Source organism: Littorina saxatilis, linkage group LG8, assembly GCF_037325665.1.
Source record: "Littorina saxatilis isolate snail1 linkage group LG8, US_GU_Lsax_2.0, whole genome shotgun sequence".
NCBI lineage: Eukaryota > Metazoa > Mollusca > Gastropoda > Littorinimorpha > Littorinidae > Littorina > Littorina saxatilis.
In genome coordinates this window covers 8,173,379-8,190,555 of record NC_090252.1, presented here as the reverse complement: position 1 = coordinate 8,190,555, position 17,177 = coordinate 8,173,379, and the positions used below count along the sequence as shown (strand labels likewise).

The following is a 17,177-nucleotide window of genomic DNA, read 5'->3' as shown; positions in this document are numbered from 1 at the left end:
GAGGAAAATGTCAAAATAAATCCGTTAGATATCAGTTGTGAAAATAAAACTCACGGTCCACTGTAGGGTGAAGGGCGGGGTGTCATGGTAGGTGAATGTACCACAGGCGAGCACCACGTGCCATTGCTGTGTGGAATTCCTGAACACAGCCACCGCCATCTGGGACGCGTGCAGATGACCGTCTGTTGTCATCAGGCCGTCTGTGAAGTGTGTAAACAACATTACAATGAGATTTCTACCAAATACATTTGAACGGTTGGTATTGCTTCTTTATTACAATGTATTCTGCCAACCAATGGGTACCTGTATTTATATCAAAACAAACAAGTCGCGTAAGGCGAAAATACAATATTTAGTCAAGTAGCTGTCGAACTCACAGAATGAAACTGAACGCAACGCAACGCAGCAAGACCGTATACTCGTAGCATCGTCACTCCACCGCCCGTGGCAAAGGCAGTGCCCGTGGAATTGACAAGAAGAGCGGGGTATTCGTTGCGCTGAGAAGGATAGCACGCTTTTCTGTACCTCTCTTCGTTTTAACTTTCTGAGCGTGTTTTTAATCCAAACATATCATATCTATACATTTTGGGAATCAGGAACCGACAAGGAATAAGATGAAAGTGTTTTTAAATTGATTTCGAAAATAAAATTTTGATAATAATATTATATATTTAATTTTCAGAGCTTGTTTTTAATCCGAATATAACATATTTATATGTTTTTGGAATCAGCAAATGATGGAAAATAAGATAAACCTAAATTTGGATCGTTTTATAAATTTTTATTTTTTTTTACAATTTTCAGATTTTTAATGACCAAAGTCATTAATTAATTTTTAAGCCACCAAGCTGAAATGCAATACCGAAGTCCGGGCTTCGTCGAAGATTACTTGACCAAAATTTCAACCAATTTGGTTGAAAAATGAGGGCGTGACAGTGCCGCCTCAACTTTCACGAAAAGCCGGATATGACGTCATCAAAGACATTTATCAAAAAAATGAAAAAAACGTTCGGGGATTTCATACCCAGGAACTCTCATGTCAAATTTCATAAAGATCGGTCCAGTAGTTTAGTCTGAATCGCTCTACACACACACACACACGCACACACACACGCACATACACCACGACCCTCGTTTCGATTCCCCCTCGATGTTAAAATATTTAGTCAAAACTTGACTAAATATAAAAAGAACGCTTTGTAGATTGGGTAATATTAAAACTCTTACTGCAGATGTGAAGTAAAATACATTTTGTGGAATAAGTTATCATTATTGATAACAGATACCCGTATACATTCCGCAGGGTTGACTTTGTGTGAGTTGTTGCGATTTTTTGGAGAGCAACAGGTTAGAACAGACAGTATTTTAAATGTGCTACCGGAGAAAGAGTACATGCGTCGGGTCGGTGTTAATTACAAGACTCCAGCTCACTTCTTTTATCATTTGTACAAGTCAACCCCTTAAAGAATGAATCTACAGGGTATTACTAGGTCATCCACACGACTGAAACACTGCAAAATAACAGAGGAAGATAAAAAGAAGAAGAAAATGATGACAATATGATAATTGGTTACATACATGTGAATTATAGTTAGTAACCAAATGTTATAATCTAGACACTCACTTTTGCGAGATTCCTGCATACTGGGTTAGCATTTGGTTTATATATATACTAGCAGTCAGGCCCGGTGTCGCGAACTGAAAACTCTGCCTGAACAAACCTTCTCAATGCGGTCAATGCGCATGCGCTAACATGGGGAGATTAATCAGGTCGTGAACAACCTAACCCTAACCATAACCTAACCATTACCCTAACCCTAACCCAAACCCTAACCCATGGTTCGTTCGGTCAAAGGGTCGCCTTTTTTAAGTCGGATGAGAAGGATTGTTCAGCAGAGGTTTCAGTTCGTGACACCGGCTTCGCCCGGGTGTTTCTGATCTCCCCTCTCCCAGAAACATCTAGAATATTATTCCAATAAGGATAAGAATAGATGAAAAAGTGTGCTCATACATTTGGATTGAAAGGCTGGGAGACAGTGTAAAAGTAAATTACCATCAACACACTCTTTTAGCTGAAAAATAACTTTGAAATGAGTTATCTCCCTTCCTTGGGAAGATGCTCGATACTTGAGGAGCAGGTCTAACATCGACTCTATATATTATGTAAAGACTGATCACGCATACCTGCATTGAGTAGAGTTACCTCCCTTCACTGTATAACAAAGTAAGAGTTACCTCCTTTTGCTTCTAGAAATTTCCTGAACTGTCCGGTTGATTTTTTCTTCTCCATTTCTAAATCTTAGTTACCTCCCTTTCAATGTATAACCAAGTAAGAGTTACCTCCCTTCTCTTCTGGAACTTTCCGGAACTGTCTGATCTTTTTGTTTTTTCTTACTTTCTTCCCGTCATAGGAGCAATAGAGAGTCTCTGATATCACTGGCATTATGTGCTTGCTACATGTGAACGCTAGGCACTGAACTGGTCTTGCACTATAATTATAGGCTGTTATTGAAGGGGAGATTCATAATCTGAGGAAGGAAACAATGAATCAAGAAACTAAAACCCAGGTGCACATTTGCGGCTCCTATAGGTAGTGTGCATGCACTTTATCTTGTTCCTGCCTCTATCCATCTCTGAGGTATGGCGACCACAGACAGACCGGCACACACACTTACATCCATTTTATATATATCGTGAAGATATTTCTCTTTTGCATAGAAGTTTGATAATTACTTCTCCGTTGTATGCCAAGAGACTGCCTGATGAGAGCTTCTCACCTCGAAACCGGTAGCAGTCTTGGTTGAACAAAAAAGGACCTTTTCAGGTTCAGCACTCTATGAGAATGCCCTTAAATGCACTTCGGTGAGTTCTCAATCCTTTTGAGATTGTTAACTTTTCCTGTGTTATTCTTGATCAGTGCAATCGGTTCCGAGAGGGTTTGACTAGATCTAATACTACCCCCCTCCCCCAACCTCTTCTTTTTTCTTGCTCGCTACTTTCAAAATTCCACGTTGAAATGTAAGAGCAAAAACAGAGTAAAGGATGACCTCCCTTGCTCATGATGTAATTTTTCCGCATTCTCGCTTTTGACGTCAATCTATTTTTAACTTTTCTTCGACAGTAACAAGCGATTGAGTGCACGTTTTGGCACTTTTAGCAGCGCTCTCATTCTAAATTGATATACACAAAAAAAAATCAAAATTCTAACCCAGTAACTCCTAAAATGATCAGAGACAACATTCCGTGGAATTTTCTTTGACATCTCTTTTTGTTTGTTTGCTTGTTTGTGTGTTTGCTTATTTGTTGGTTTGTTTATTTTATTTCTGTTTCCTCACCTCCAATGATCACCGATGCCATCCTTCTTAGAGTGACGAATTGACCGCTTTTATCAAATGCATTCACTTCCACAGAGTAGTTTCCCTTTTCCCCTGTTGTCACGTGATGTATGACTATCCCCGCATTGGCTGTCAGCTCCACGCGGCCGGAAAAAGCCGGCATCACGCTGAGATGTCCATGAGTCATAATGGCGATCAGTTCTTGTGATCTCCCTTCGTAGAACCACTGGACGTCAACGATGGTCTCCCCTGTTGTCTTGGAAACATCCCAGGACAGAGTGAGGTCAGAGTTGTCACAGGTGTAAACAGCAGCATCCTCTTTCAGCGCTGAGCTTGACCACTGGACACAGCTCGACTCTGAGAGGAGATCGACGCCATGTTTATTCTATCTACCTGCATGCTGCATACCCCCCACCCCCACACCACACCCCAACACACACCCTCCCCAACACACACCCTCGAATGATGAAGGACATTAAAAAGAACTTGGTTCGTGATATCAGAGAGGGACATAGAACCCACAGAAATACAACAAGTTATTGACAATCATAATTATTAAATCATTGTGTCGAATTATGACAAGATGAATGTCAAACTTAACAGCAAGAGGCTTGAGTATGTCCCCTTCACTACTGTCAATGCTTAGGGCATGTCCTGTTAAAGAGCTTAACATTTCGCTGCCAAAGCCAATTACGTCCCCGTTGTGTTCCCACCTCGATCGTTTGATAGAATGTAATGCACGCAGCCGAACTGCAGATAACAGATAACCTAAAACAAATGTGTTTTTTGCAGTTGATGGATGAAAGCAGGACAACACAGACTTGTCTTTGCACATAAGCCTTGTGATAAAATAGACATTGCATTGTCGCTATGTAATTGTTGTTTATGTGAGAGAGAGAGAGAGAGAGAGAGAGAGAGAGAGAGAGAGAGAGAGAGAGAGAGAGAGAGAGAGAGAGAGAGAGAGAGAGAGACAGACAGACAGACAGACAGACAGGACAGACAGACAGACAGACATACAGACAGACATACAGACAACAGACAGACAGACAGACAAACAGACTGACAGACAGACAGACAGACAGACAGACAGACAGACAGACAGACAGGCAAAGACACAGAGACAGAGAGACAGAGAGAGTCAGATACAGAGAGAGGGAGAGAGACGGAGACAACGAGAGAGAGAGAGGGGGAGAGAGAGAGAGAGAGAGAGAGAGAGAGAGAGAGAGAGAGAGAGAGAGAGAGAGAGAGAGAGAGAGAGAGAGAGAGAGAGAGAGGTTTGACTTTTGACTTTTGGATGGTTTATTGTACGTATGGCCATTGGCCCATATACACATATACACGTCTTACACATTTACCCTCACATGGTATGTAATAATCGTTTACAATTACAACGGTACTATCTCTACCATTGGGGTCCTGATTTGGCCGATATGGTTATTACTCTTACCCACAAGGTGGTCAGTTGCACGTCTTAATCTTACCATTGAAGTGAATTTAAAACCCAAATATTTGTTTATTATATTTAGAGAGAGAGATATAGAGATAGAGACAGAGAGAGAGAGAGAGAGAGAGAGAGAGAGAGAAAGAGAGAGAGAGACAGGGAGAGAGCTCGAGAGAGAGAGAGGGATTGAACTTTGAACTTTGAACTTTATTACAGGAAAGATAGCATTAGGTCCGTAGGACCTTTCTTACAGCTAGTCCTGATCTAAGCAAGATGGTTATAATCGAAATGGGAATACATAGGAACACACTTTTTATGATGAAACGCAGACACACGCATGATAGTAATATAAGAATAAGATCATTCTTTACAGACATGTGATATACAGATATCACAATACGGGCAATACAACCATACATTATCAGAACACACACCAAGTTGACGCAAGACACACACATGTACATTTCAGAAGGATAAAAGGCACACATACGTTTGAGCAACCAGGCACATTACATTAAAGTGATGTTTGAATGTATTTTTGCAGATGTGTTTTGAATGTTTTAAGAGAGAGAGAGTGAGAGAGAGAGAGTGAGAGAGTGAGAGAGAGAGAAAGGGAGAGAGAGAGAGAGAGCGAGAGTGAGAGAGAGAGAGAAAGAGAGAAAGAGAGAGAGAGAGAGAGAAAGAGAGAGTGAGAGAGAGAGAGAGAGAGAGAGAGAGGTAACAGAAAACACCCATACACTAACAAGAAGTAAACAAAGACATCAGAAAACAGCTTACCAGAGACAAGAGTAGTCAGCAGCAGTGTGAACAGAAGTGTCCCCATGGCAGTCAGTTCAGCTGGCTCGGAACGTAGAGACCTGTTGGTGACACCAAGCTTGCTCGGAACGTAGAGACCTGTTGGTGACACCGAGCTGGCTCGGAACGTAGAGACCTGTTGGTGACACCGAGCTGGCTCGGAACGTAGAGACCTGTTGGTGACACCTAGCTGGCTCGGAACGTAGAGATCTGTTGGTGACACCGAGCTGGCTCGGAACGTAGAGACCTGTTGGTGACACCTAGCTGGCTCGGAACGTAGAGACCTGTTGGTGACACCGAGCTGGCTCGGAACGTAGAGACCTGTTGGTGACACCAAGCTGGCTCGGAACGTAGAGACCTGTTGGTGACACCGAGCTGGCTGGCAGTCTGCAGGTTGACGGGTTGAAATGTCTAGGTTTCTGTCTATGTCCACGGAGGAACTTGATGACCGATCCTTTGGTTTGTCTTTTATGAAGAGTGTAGTATATATAGGGGTGTGTGGAAGAATCAGGACGGTGCTCCAGCCAATGAGACGTCAGATAGAACCAGCACGTGACTCGAGATTATGTGCACGTGGTGGAAAGGTGCGTGTATTGTGTCAGAACTTAAAGAGGCAGTATCTAAATTTTTGATTGCACAATTAAACAGTCGAGTGTTTTCGCAAGTTTTGCTTTTGGTCTAAACTTTTAGTCTTAGTTTGTTTGTATGTGGATTTGTCAGTTTGTTTCTTTGTTGTTGTTTTTGGCAGGTCGATGTAACCTTTAATTGGGTTTTTTAATTGAAGAAATATTACAAGAAAACCAAAAGCTGTGTGGATTAGGAGCACTTAGGTTTACTCAGAGAACATTCTGTGGATGAAGACAGGTTACTCTCTTCCATTCACCGAGTGTTGCCATTACTTGTGCCCTGGACATAATAAGAATATTTTGTGGGTGACGCGATTGCTATGATATTCACATAGAACTGCTGACTTTTTTCAGGCAATTGAGACATAATTATGTTGGTTGTTTCCCCACAGCCTTGGCTGTCTGTTCCTTGTGGTTTTCCTAGCAGGACAGTTTGATAGTTTGGTACGTACCATAATGTCATGTATGTTGTACTGCCAAGGCTATTTGTGTCACCTGATTTACCTTGAAGCGAACGGTACAGTTTCTACACAGTACATATCGCCCCTATTACCGATAGCAGAGGACCGACATAGGTTTTTGTAAGTTGATGAATGATAACAGTGCACAATAAAACAGACCGATGAGTGCCCTGCAAATGATTTATAGGATAGGGTTAAATATAAATTATTTATCAGCGTTTGCATGGTTCAACTGAGTGTGTGTGTGTGTGTGTGTGTGTGTGTGTGTGTGTGTGTGTGTGCGTGCGAGTGTGTGTGTGTGTATGTGTGTGTGTGTGTGTATGTGTGTGTGTGTGTGTGTGTGTGTGTGTGTGTGTTAAAGTATGCAAATGTATGTGTGTGTGTGCACGTATGTGCGTGCTTATGTTAACATGTTTGTGTTTAAATCCCAGGGACAGATAAACAATTAACTCACACATACCCCCCCCCCCCCCTCGGTGCACTGTCATCAACACTATTTTTGACGAACGAGAAGTTCACATACTTCAACGTTTCCGACAGAGATTTTCCCATTGAATTGCACGTTGAACGTTCGCCAGACAAACATAAGCGGGTGCTGGTGCAACTGTACTTGCTGCAAAAAGGCATGTATTTTTTTTGTTCTTCTTCTTTTTTTAATTTTATTTTACCTCACAAGGAACGGTACACTTTTCAAATCGGCCCGGACCACGGTTAAGAGATAACAGCTATATTTCTTTTTGTTTCTGGCTGGTGGGTGATGGCGGATCACGAGTGACGTAAACCAATGAGTGTATAACTAATAACAGTGCAGGACAAAAAGAGAGCGATGAGTGACCTGTATCTAATTTTCAGAAATACGGTTGAATGGAACTTTGAAACTTACCTATCAGTGTTGGCGTTATTCAACGCACACAGACACAAACACACACACACAAACACACACACACACACACACAGACACAGACACACACACACACACACACACACACACACACACACACACGCGCGCGCACGCAGACACAAACAAACACACACACACACACACGCACACAGACACAGACACACACACAGACACACAGACACACACACAGACACACACACACACACACACACACACACATACACACACAGACAAAAGAGTGCACAAGGTCGCCTTTGTACAGACACACACACACACACAACTCTGAGCCGATCTGTGGCAAAAACAAAAGTATCGTGTACGGCGAAAGAGCATTTGAGTTTACCTTTGCATGCGATTTCTGGCAAGGAGAAGGCGTGAGTCCAAAGTCCAGAAACTAATCTTTCCTATTTGTTTTTTTTTTCTTGAATTTTGAACGAAAGCAGTCTATTTGTTTTATTGACTTCTGCTGACGTTATTGATAAGACATACTCAGGGCATACGTACCGGTGTCCTCGCCTTTAAGCTATCACTTTATCTTCTTTTACTTGTGACGACAGTCTTGTTAGCTCAAGTGAGATAAAGTGTCTCCGAATGTGTCAATGTCATTCGCTGTTCGTTGTTTATGTTTGACACTTCAGTTTGATCGTACCGTTAAAAGGACAAGATACCGACACTTTTCCTCCTGTAGTTTGACATGTTGGGCATGCTGTTAAAAGGACAAGATACCGACACTTTTCACCCTGTAGTTTGACATGTTGGGCATGTAGTTAAAAGGACAAGATACCGACACTTTTTCCCCTGTAGTTTGACATGTTGGGCATGTTGTTAAAAGGACAAGATACCGACACTTTTCCCCCTGTAGTTTGACATGTTGGGCCTGTTGTTAAAAGGACAAGATACCGACACTTTTCATCCTGTAGTTTGACATGTTGGGCATGTGGTTAAAAGACTTACCTCACAACACATGATAACTATGTAAACGCAAAAAGCTTACACTACACTGAGCAGAAAAGTTTACTGACGTTATGTCAGTCGGGTAAGAAACATATCTTTGTCCGATCTGTAAATCGGACGTAAAATTCATTTTTTAGATGATTTAATTTGCTTTATTATTATAGCCCAAATTCAATAATAATGTACAGTTTGTTTTACTGGAGAGTACATGTAGGTAGTTTTCGGCGACTTTCTGTCCACGTGCATCGGACTAAATCCAATGGAAACTATAGGGATCTTTGAAGCACTACAACATCTTTTTAAGCTCATGAACGTGCCGTGTGAAGGATCATGTGAGCTTCGCAAGGATCCGGCAATAATTTTGATTAGGATCAGATATGCTGATTGTTTTGAGTATGTTGTTGTTTACAAACAAAAAATAAAAAAATTGTGACTCTTTTTATACATGTGTATTTTGGGGTTTGCATGGTTTGATTGGATGCTTTGTAACCGCAACATCAGGATCAATTCCTAACCCTGAGTAAAACAATATTCTGTGTTATTTAAGGAAAATATTCCACGTGCACACATACCCGCTTCCTGTGCAGATTGATATTTTATGACCGATATATTTTTTCAAACTGACAACTAAAAAAAATGTCAAAGAAATGTCAAAGAAATATAAAAAAAATGTCAAAGAAATGTCAAAGAAATGTCAAAGAAATGTCAAAGACATGTCAAAGAAATGTCAAAGAAATGTCAAAGAAATGTTAGATTTTCACAGGAAGCAGACAGGCTGTACATTGTGGTGTGCATGCTGAAGGGTGGTGTTTACATCACACAGCCCGGACACGTCCCTGGTGATTTACATGATGGTTTACACGGCAAGGGAGGTAACCTTTTACATTGAGGAGGCGTGAGAAATGTCACTTTACACTGTTTCACACACACACACACACACACACACACACACACACACACACACACACACACACACACACACTCACACACACACCACACACACAAACACAACACAACACAACACAACACACACACACACACACACACACACACACGCACACACAACACACACGCACACACACACACACACACCGTGCACAACACACACACACACACACACACACACACACACACACACTCACACACACATTCACGCACGCATACACACTTATTCGCATTCATACTCATTTCGTTACTAAAACTCAAACTTGAGATGCAACGAAAAACTTTATATTCAGAAAAATAAAGTAACATATATATGTTTTTCTAGCGTTGAGAGAATAATACTAGCAAATTGTTCAACTGGTGATACACAAATGATTGGTTGTTTTGATAGTAAGGATGAATGAATGTAGATAATTACTGTTATTGTTATAACCATAAGCCAGTGAGGCACAGCGCTCATGACACGATGTCACCACAAAGGGAAGTAAGCGTTTCCTCGTTTGAAAAAAAGGTTGTGGATTCAATGCATCGGATTCCATCAGTTGCCAGGAGGCTGGTTGCGTATAACTCTCATTTTCTGTTGTTGTCTGTATTTAGAGCGATTACTTCCCTTTGTAATTAGAGTGTGGTTCTTCTCAGTCTAACCTTTCTTCGCTCCCTTAACTCCAGACCAAAGTGTAAGTCATGTACCATCATTTCCTGCTCAACAAATCATGCCGAACGATAGAAGAGCAACTAGCATCCATGTGCATTTACCTCACAAACGTTTACGCTGCTTTTAGATTAAACAACGTATTGTTGCTTTGACGCATTTTACGCACATCGTTATCGTCAATCCTTTCAGCAGATCATAGAATATAACACACTTACAAGTTTACTTTCAAAAACAAATAATTAAATCATAATAATTACGGCAGTAAGCAATATTAGGATATTTGTTTCTATATGATTAAAGTAACCTTCGTCAGGTTGACAAGCAAGATAAGAGTAGGGGAAAGGGTGGGGTGGGTGAACACATCATCCCACCTTTACTTTCATCAGATTGTTTCAAAGATCGTAGGAAACAAGGAACCCACTGAAAGAATTAGAATTTAATTCTGAATGGAAGTGATTGCTGTCACCATAAGACTGCAGCCACACAGACTGACCAGCACGTACAGACGCCACAGCCTGCAGCGAGGCCGCGTCATAGTCCCCAGAACTGCCAAAGATGGTATAAACGTAAAGTTCCTCCTTGCCGTCCACCATCAGATACACAGCAATGTAATGACCGGAGCCATATCCACACAGACTGGACATGAAGCAGTAGGTGCCGTTGTAGGGGGCGGTGAACTTGCCTGTGGCCGGGTTGTAGCCGTTGCCCTGGTTGTTGTGGACGGTGGTGGGGATGAGCACGTCATCGTCAGATGGAGCGGTGTCCTTCAGGTTTGTGGCGTGGAAACTGACTTGCTTCGTCTTCTCGTCTGTGGGAAATATCGACCCTACAACTATAACGATTGAAAATAAAGGGCTAGAAACAAAATAACATGTTGGCACACACACACACACACACACACACACACACACACACACACACACACACACACACACACACACACACACACAGACACACAAACAGTCACACAGACAAACAGACACTCACACACACATACACTCACACACACACACACAAAACACACACACACACATACACTCACACACACACACACACACACACACACACACACACACACACACACACACACTCAAAACACAAACACAATTTCACGCACACCCAACGATTTTGTGTACGGCGAGATGAATAGGTATCCCATTTATGTGAATATAGCAATACGTTGTGTTAAATATTGGTTGAAGTTGTTAAGAATGGACGTAAATAGATTGCCACATAAAGCCTATAAAATGTTGCGTGAACTGGATGAAAGAGGTAAAAGAAACTGGGTGTCTAGCGTACGTTGTAAATTATGTCAGAATGGTTTTGGGTTTGTATGGATGAATCAAGGAGTGCAAGATGAGAACCGTTTTTTGAAAGATTTCAGAGAAAGATTGATTGATTGTAGATGGCAGGAATGGAATTTTCATGTTCAGAACAGTGATAGATTTGCGTTATATAGGACATTTTGCACTGAAGTAAAACCTTATTTATTATTGAACATGGATAGGCATTTGAAAATTATTATTATGGCAAGATTCCGAGGTGGAATAACAGAACTATTTGTGCACGTTAATCGATATAAGAGATACGATGCAGATATGTTGTTATGCCCATTGTGCAGGGAACGTAAGGAAGATGAGTTTCATTTTGTGCTTTGTTGCCCCGCACTTCGTGATTTGCGATGCCAGTTTATTCCTGCTAAGTTTTATAGAAACCCAAGTTTACATAAGTTTTCTATGCTTATGGCATCTGTGAATGAAGGTATTGTTCGAAAGTTGTCAGTTTATGTGTACAAAGCATTTCGGCTACGTAGTGTTGTTATGTCTTAGTTCATGTAAGCCTACGATATATTTTATTTGAAATGTAATGTCTTAGTTCGTGTATGATTTATTTCATTTGATTTGTGTGCAAATGTCATTATGTCATTGTATATATGTTCACCCCCCTCATAAGGGGCTATGGCCTAAATGAGTAAACAATCCAAACAATCCAATCCAATCACACACACACACAAACACACACACACATACACATACACCCGCACATACACACACACACGCGCGCGCACGCACAGAGACACACACACACACACAAACACACACACACAGATACACACACACACACGCATACACTCTCTCACACACGCGCACGCACTCTTGCTTGCCCTCTCTCCCTTTCTCCAAAGCAAATACTCACTAACTCTAAAACAGAAAGAAATGAAAGAGAGAGAGAGAGAGAGAGAGAGAGAGAGAGAGAGAGAGAGAGAGAGAGAGAGAGAGAGAGAGAGAGAGAGAGAGAGAGAGAGAGAGAGAGAGAGAGAGAATACGAATATAAGATACTAGAAGTCTATCATCTAGAAGTATTTATCTACTATTACCAGCAGTCGAAACGTAGTGATACATAATTATGCCATCCCGTACTAAAAATAGAATACGGGATTATGGGAAAGCTGTTCAAGGGCACTCACGCACTATATTCGATTTTCAATACACAACTCAAAACCTTTGGGATAAATCAAAAAGAATAAAATTGAAGAATTTAGAGTTCAGAAAGGAAGAAGAAAAAATCATGTTTTACAAAAGTATTTGGGGACTCGAACCCGAGACCGCCGGCATTGCATGGGGGCAAGCGTCTTACTACCCCGCCACAAGACCGCTTACCCTGTAGGAGTGAAAACTAAGACTTGAACTGCCAACATAACTGCCACGTGCATGGGTCAGTTTTATAATCGAGCATCTGTTGACCCGTCGTTATCCCCGTTCGTACAAAGTGTGTTTTGTACGTTTTCTTGATATCATCATTACATGTAGTCGCCGTGTTCAATCGATCAATTTTCACCAGAGCCGATGTTACTAAAAAAAAAAATAATGAATTGGTAACCACTTTGGCCGCGGCCGCGGCCACTTTTCTTTGTTTGTTTGTTTGTTTGCTTAAACGCCCAGCCGACCACGAAGGGCCATATCAGGGCGGTGCTGCTTTGACATATAACGTGCGCCACACACAAGACAGAAGTCGCAGCACAGGCTTTATGTCTCACCCAGTCACATTATTCTGACACCGGACCAACCAGTCCTAGCACTAGCCCCATAACGCCAGACGCCAGGCGGAGCAGCCACTATATTGCCAATTTTAAAGTCTTAGGTATGACCCGGCCAGGGTTCGAACCCACGACCTCCCGATCACGGGGCGGACGCCTTACCACTAGGCCAACCGTGCCGGTCCGCGGCCGCTGGGGATATTGTCCCGCTGGAAGTACTCAATATGTAATCATGCAACTTTTTTTTTATTATTTCAATTCATTTCATAATCCAAAACGTTTGGAATGAAGCAAAAGAATAAAATACAAGAATAACGAGTTCAGAAAAAAATAAAAATAAAACTGCCGCCGAAGCCAATCGAACCCGGGACCACAAAAGTAAGGACTAATGCATGATCGAGCGCGTTACCAACTGAGCTAATCTGTCGCACTGTAGGCGAGGGAGATTTTAACTTCAAATATTACACTTGAGTTCTCGAGCGTGGCGACGACTGACTTGAGTTTCCGAGTCTGTCCGTTCGTGTTTGTGTACTGTTCTCTATATCTCACTGTTCGGGGCTAATTCAGTTTATAAATGACACTACGCTCCCGGTCACTTTGTATAAATTTGGAAAGCAATATGAAGTAGCGATAACTCAGTTTCAAGCGTGACCGACATTATTGATACGAAATGCATTGACCAATCGCCGAAAGCGCTGACGTCATTGCATGAAAAATACCCAAAATCTTCTATTCTCGATAACATACTGAGGAGTTAGTTCGGGAGAACAATGATCTATGGACGGTTTATTATATAAAGGGAAGCAAGCGGTTAGAAACGGGCGTCGATAAAGGCAATGAACAGTGATGGGAACTTGTAGTATTTCATTTAATTGTGACGATACGAATAGGAATGTATAATTGTGGTGAGGCCGCTTCGCCTCTTCATAAGGGAAGGGGGGATGGGGCCGTACAAAATGTTGCGAAAATATGCAAGTCGAACCGATGTACGAAACCGAACGGTCCGTGCTAAGAGTACCACTGTGACAGCACTCGGTTCAAATTGCATTGCATTCAAATGCAGTATTACAGTCACGACAGTTCACGTAACACGATAGATACTTGCAGATTTCGATCTTTACCACACTCAGCCAAAACAGTTCATGTAATGCCACACGGTTGGAGCCACGACGAAAAACTTCCTCTGTGCAATTGCCATCTCATCTCTGTTCTGCTCCAGCAGTCCATCCCTGGGCTAAAGACGAAGTTGTAATCCTTGATGAACCATCGTGTGATATGTTTGAGGTCAATATCTTCCACAAACACAAAGTCGTCTGATTCACATCGCAAAACTGTATACTTCTTGACTCCAGACCCTTTGTCAACAGTGATCCTTTTTATTTGCCTGTTGCGACTCTCACGGCGGATCAAGTCAACTTTCGCTTTGTTGCCCACTACTCGTTTGATGCACTCCTTAGCGTCCTGCAAGTCAATGCCTTCATGTTTTGCAGCGATTTCTGTAGGGTCAAGGGCAAGGTCAGCACGGTCGTCCACTTACATTGAGTCACCCCTGTCTGTGTCAAAGGTGTTTGTCAAATCTGTGTTGTGAAGTTAAAGGTTGTGGCGTACTCACAGTGGCAAGGTTATTCACATCCTGCACGTGCAGGGTAGAAGCAGCAGGGCTGTTGTTGACAGGGGACTCTACCGATGACGCTGTGTTCTGCTCCGCTTCAGCTGCTTTGCACGGAATTCTGACTTCTTATTTCATCACGCTTCACTTGTGACCTGCTTTTCTTTCTGTAGTGAACTGTATTGTTGGCTTGGTCTGATGGCGGCCCAGCAAACCTCAACACAACTCTTCTACTGTCACCTTCCCCTGGATTTTCCAAGAGAATAGCCCAACTTCGTCCACTAGGTTGATCAAGAACTGTTCCAGGCGTTGTGGCAGTCCCGTTTGTGACATTTTCAGACAACAGCAGAGAAGATAATTAACAAGTTTGCGTCCTTCTCAGGTGGCAGGGGCAGACCACCAGGGAGAGAGAGAGAGAGAGAGAGAGAGAGAGAGAGAGAGAGAGAGAGAGAGAGAGAGTGAAGAGAGAGAGAGAGCGAGAGAGAGAGCGAGAGAGAGAGAGAGCGAGAAAGAGAGAAAGAGAGAGAGGGAGCGAGAGAGAGGGTTAGGGTTTAGACTACAACACACACACAATCACACCCGTACGCATGCACGCACACACACGCACGCACGCACGGTCGCATACAGGCACGCACGGAGGCACGCACGCACACACACACACACATTCACAAAAACACACACACACACACACACTCACACCCACACACACGCGCGCGCGCACACACACTTGCTTGCTTGCCTTTTTCCCCTTTTTCCCAAGCAAATAGGCTTACTCACTAACTCTAAAACAGCCTAATGAAACAAAGAGAGAGAGAGAGAGAGAGAGAGAGAGAGAGAGAGAGAGAGAGAGAGAGAGAGAGAGAGAGAGAGCGTACGCATGCACGCACACGCACACACACACGCACGCACGCACGCACACTCGCTTTCAGGCACACACGCGGGCACGCACGCACACACACACACACACACACATACACCCACACGCACACACACACACACAAACACACACACACACACACACACATACACGCACACACACAAACACACACACACACACACACACACACACACACACACACACACAAACAAACAAACATACACACAAGAACAGTCAATGAAGCAGGCAGAGTGAAGGTGTTCCGAGTAACACTGAACGTACCGTGCAGGTGTTGACTGAGTAGACTTGACACGCTGTCTATGCGCGCGGTGGTCTGGTTTGTAACATAGTTGATGTGGTCGTTGGTCTGGTTTGCAACATTGTTGATACGGTCGTTGGTCTGGTTTGCAACATTGTTGATACGGTCGTTGGTCTGGTTTCCTTGTTTACCGAGATGATCTTCCAGTTGTTTGTCTTTTGCCTTTAGTCCCGTTACTTCATTGGAGACGTCAACGAGATGCCCCTTCAGTTGTCCGTTCTCTGCCTTCAGCTCCATCACCGATCCTTTCAGTTGCTGGTTCTCCGTCTCCAGCAACGTCAGACGAGACTTGACGTCATCAACGACGATAGTGGAGCTGACGTCAGTACTGTCGCCAAGGAGACAGGCGACAGACGCGGAGCTGTGAGGAACGTGACAGGAGTAGGACCCTCCCGACACAGGGTTGTCCAGCAGCAGCAGGAACTGTCCCTCCTTGTACTGGGAGCTGGACACGGACTGACCGGAGGGCGTCTGAGGGTAGATATAATATATTTTTTATACACGCTTTGGGTCCAGATGTTAAACGTTTTTGTGTTAAGTATAAGGTGGGACTTGGTTGGCAGCTTTGGGACCCTCGTGCAATATCAGAGAACTATCCTCCAAGTTAGTTAGTGACTAAACAAAGGTCATAATGCAGTGTGGGTCGGTGTTACTTGAGTGAGAGTGCAGACGAAGACACGGCGCTTTTTCTGTTTACTGTCGGATTATAAGTACGGGTAAATGTTTTGTTTTGTCTTTTTATTAAACGTCCAAACAACTTACCTGAAAAATCAGAACAACATCAACAAACATACAAAAATATCACTTTTCTTAACGAAGAATATATCACACGTCCTGCTAAAGAAATATGTTAACATAAACCCGTAAAAGATAAGTCGGCTGTAAACAGAAAACTCACGGTCCACTCCACGGTGAAGGGCGGGGTGTCATGGTAGGTGAATGTACCACAGGCGAGCGCCACGTGCCATTGTTGTGTGAAGTTACTGAACACAGCCACCGCCATCTGGGACGCGTGCAGATGACCGTCTGTTGTCATCAGGCCGTCTGCCAAGTGTAGTCAACAATATTATATTGAGATTTTTACGAAATACTTGTTTTACATGAAAAAAATGGAACATTGTCATTTGGTAAACGAAAAAGTTGAAACTGTGTTTCTAATAATGTATCATTATTGATGAACTATACCTGTACATAATGTGCAAGGCTACCTTCATAAGAAGAA

General features: G+C 42.7%; 1 protein-coding gene across 3 annotated transcripts in view; it reads right to left on the bottom strand.

Moving 5' to 3' along the window:
• The window catches only part of LOC138972691 (uncharacterized), an 84,127-nt gene that overhangs the window by 60,715 nt on the left and 6,235 nt on the right, over positions 1–17,177 (bottom strand). For 2 of the 3 annotated variants that reach the window (XM_070345343.1, XM_070345345.1), the window contains exons 3-4: positions 16,854–16,999; positions 15,919–16,426 (exon numbers count right to left, since the gene is read on the bottom strand). In XM_070345343.1, the coding sequence (XP_070201444.1) occupies positions 15,919–16,426; positions 16,854–16,999 (654 nt within the window). Of the gene's footprint in view, positions 1–9,721; positions 10,922–15,918; positions 16,427–16,853; positions 17,000–17,177 lie in introns of those variants that run through there. The other variant, XM_070345344.1, reaches the window with a different exon arrangement.